Source organism: Rhincodon typus, chromosome 25 (genome assembly GCF_021869965.1).
Source record: "Rhincodon typus isolate 14 chromosome 25, sRhiTyp1.1, whole genome shotgun sequence".
In the NCBI taxonomy this organism is placed as follows: Eukaryota; Metazoa; Chordata; class Chondrichthyes; order Orectolobiformes; family Rhincodontidae; genus Rhincodon; species Rhincodon typus.
The window spans coordinates 41,889,492-41,890,640 of NC_063356.1; the positions used below are offsets into that span (position 1 = coordinate 41,889,492).

At 55.0% G+C, this 1,149-nt stretch overlaps 1 protein-coding gene across 1 annotated transcript in view; it reads right to left on the bottom strand.

Moving 5' to 3' along the window:
• Nucleotides 1-1,149, bottom strand: part of LOC125486047 (BTB/POZ domain-containing protein KCTD20-like) — a 16,017-nt gene that overhangs the window by 11,587 nt on the left and 3,281 nt on the right. Inside the window, exon 3 of the mRNA XM_048611854.1 lies at nucleotides 192-507. Coding sequence (XP_048467811.1) covers nucleotides 192-507 — 316 coding nt within the window. The remainder of the gene's footprint in view (nucleotides 1-191; nucleotides 508-1,149) is intronic.

The window sequence follows — 1,149 nt, forward strand, 5'->3', positions numbered from 1 at the left end:
CCAGGACTGAGACAGGGGCCTGTGTGTTTATACAGTGTAACACAGACCAGGATTCTGATTGGATTGAGGAGTTTTGGTTCTGTGATGCTGAATTTCACCCAATCCTGTGGGATTGGGAGTGAGTGCCTGGTATGTGCTGCCTGTTTTCCCAGGGGAAGTTAGGGGAGTATCCCACAGTCGGGAGTACATACCGGCCCAGCAGTGTGTCAGGGTGCCCTGTAAAGATGCTGGGATCGACCACAAACCGTGTGTTATCAACAATGAGAACCACCCGCTCCGAGGCCATTCCCGATTTACTGCTGTCCTCCCTCATTGGATCCACCGAGCCTTTCATCATTCCAGTCTTCTGCCCCCAGTGGGCATTAGGCCATCTGTCCTTTTGGCAGGGGGGAGAGCCAGGCTGGAAAATGGGACAGCCCTGGTGATCCTGTGTCCTGTACATGGAAGAGGGGGAGCCTTTGCAAGGATGGGAGCTGGTGCTCTGACAGATCCGCCCCAGGCTGGGATCTAGTAGGAGAGAAGGTGGGAGTGGATTAGTTTGATACAATGGGATTCCTTCATCAGCAGGAGTGCAGATGATGCCGGAACTGACTGTCATTTTGGCTGCTGCCGGGATAGACTCGGGAATATCGGGAATGACAGCCTATCTTTGGAATCTAGTGACAGTCTACACCCAAGAGGATTTGGGGAGTGTTTATTTAGCAATGGTTTGGAAAGGCAGTGACAGGGGGTCCCCGGGGGGTCCGAGACTCCTTCTATCACCCTGTCAGGGTCAGAGAAAGGGGGTCTTGGTGGGGGGGGGCGGTGGGGTTATTAGGGGGAACAGGCAGATGGGGGGTGGGGTCTGTCATTGCGGGAATGGAGATTGAAGGTTGGCAATGTGGGGCGTAGGTGCTGTGGTTGGTGGGTAGGAGGAGGGAGTGGAGCATGAGGAGGGAGAGATAAACAGAATGTGTTGGGGAGGAGATGGAGAGAGGGATGGAGAAAGGAGGAGTAAGGGGGACTGAGGTAGTGTGGAGTGATGTCAGGGAGTGCAGTGAGGGAGAGAGGGAATGAGGGTGATAGGGTAGGGTGCAGTGAGAGAGAGAGGGAATGACGGAGAGAGGGAATGAGGGTGATCGGGCAGGGTGCAGTGAGGGAGAGAGGGTG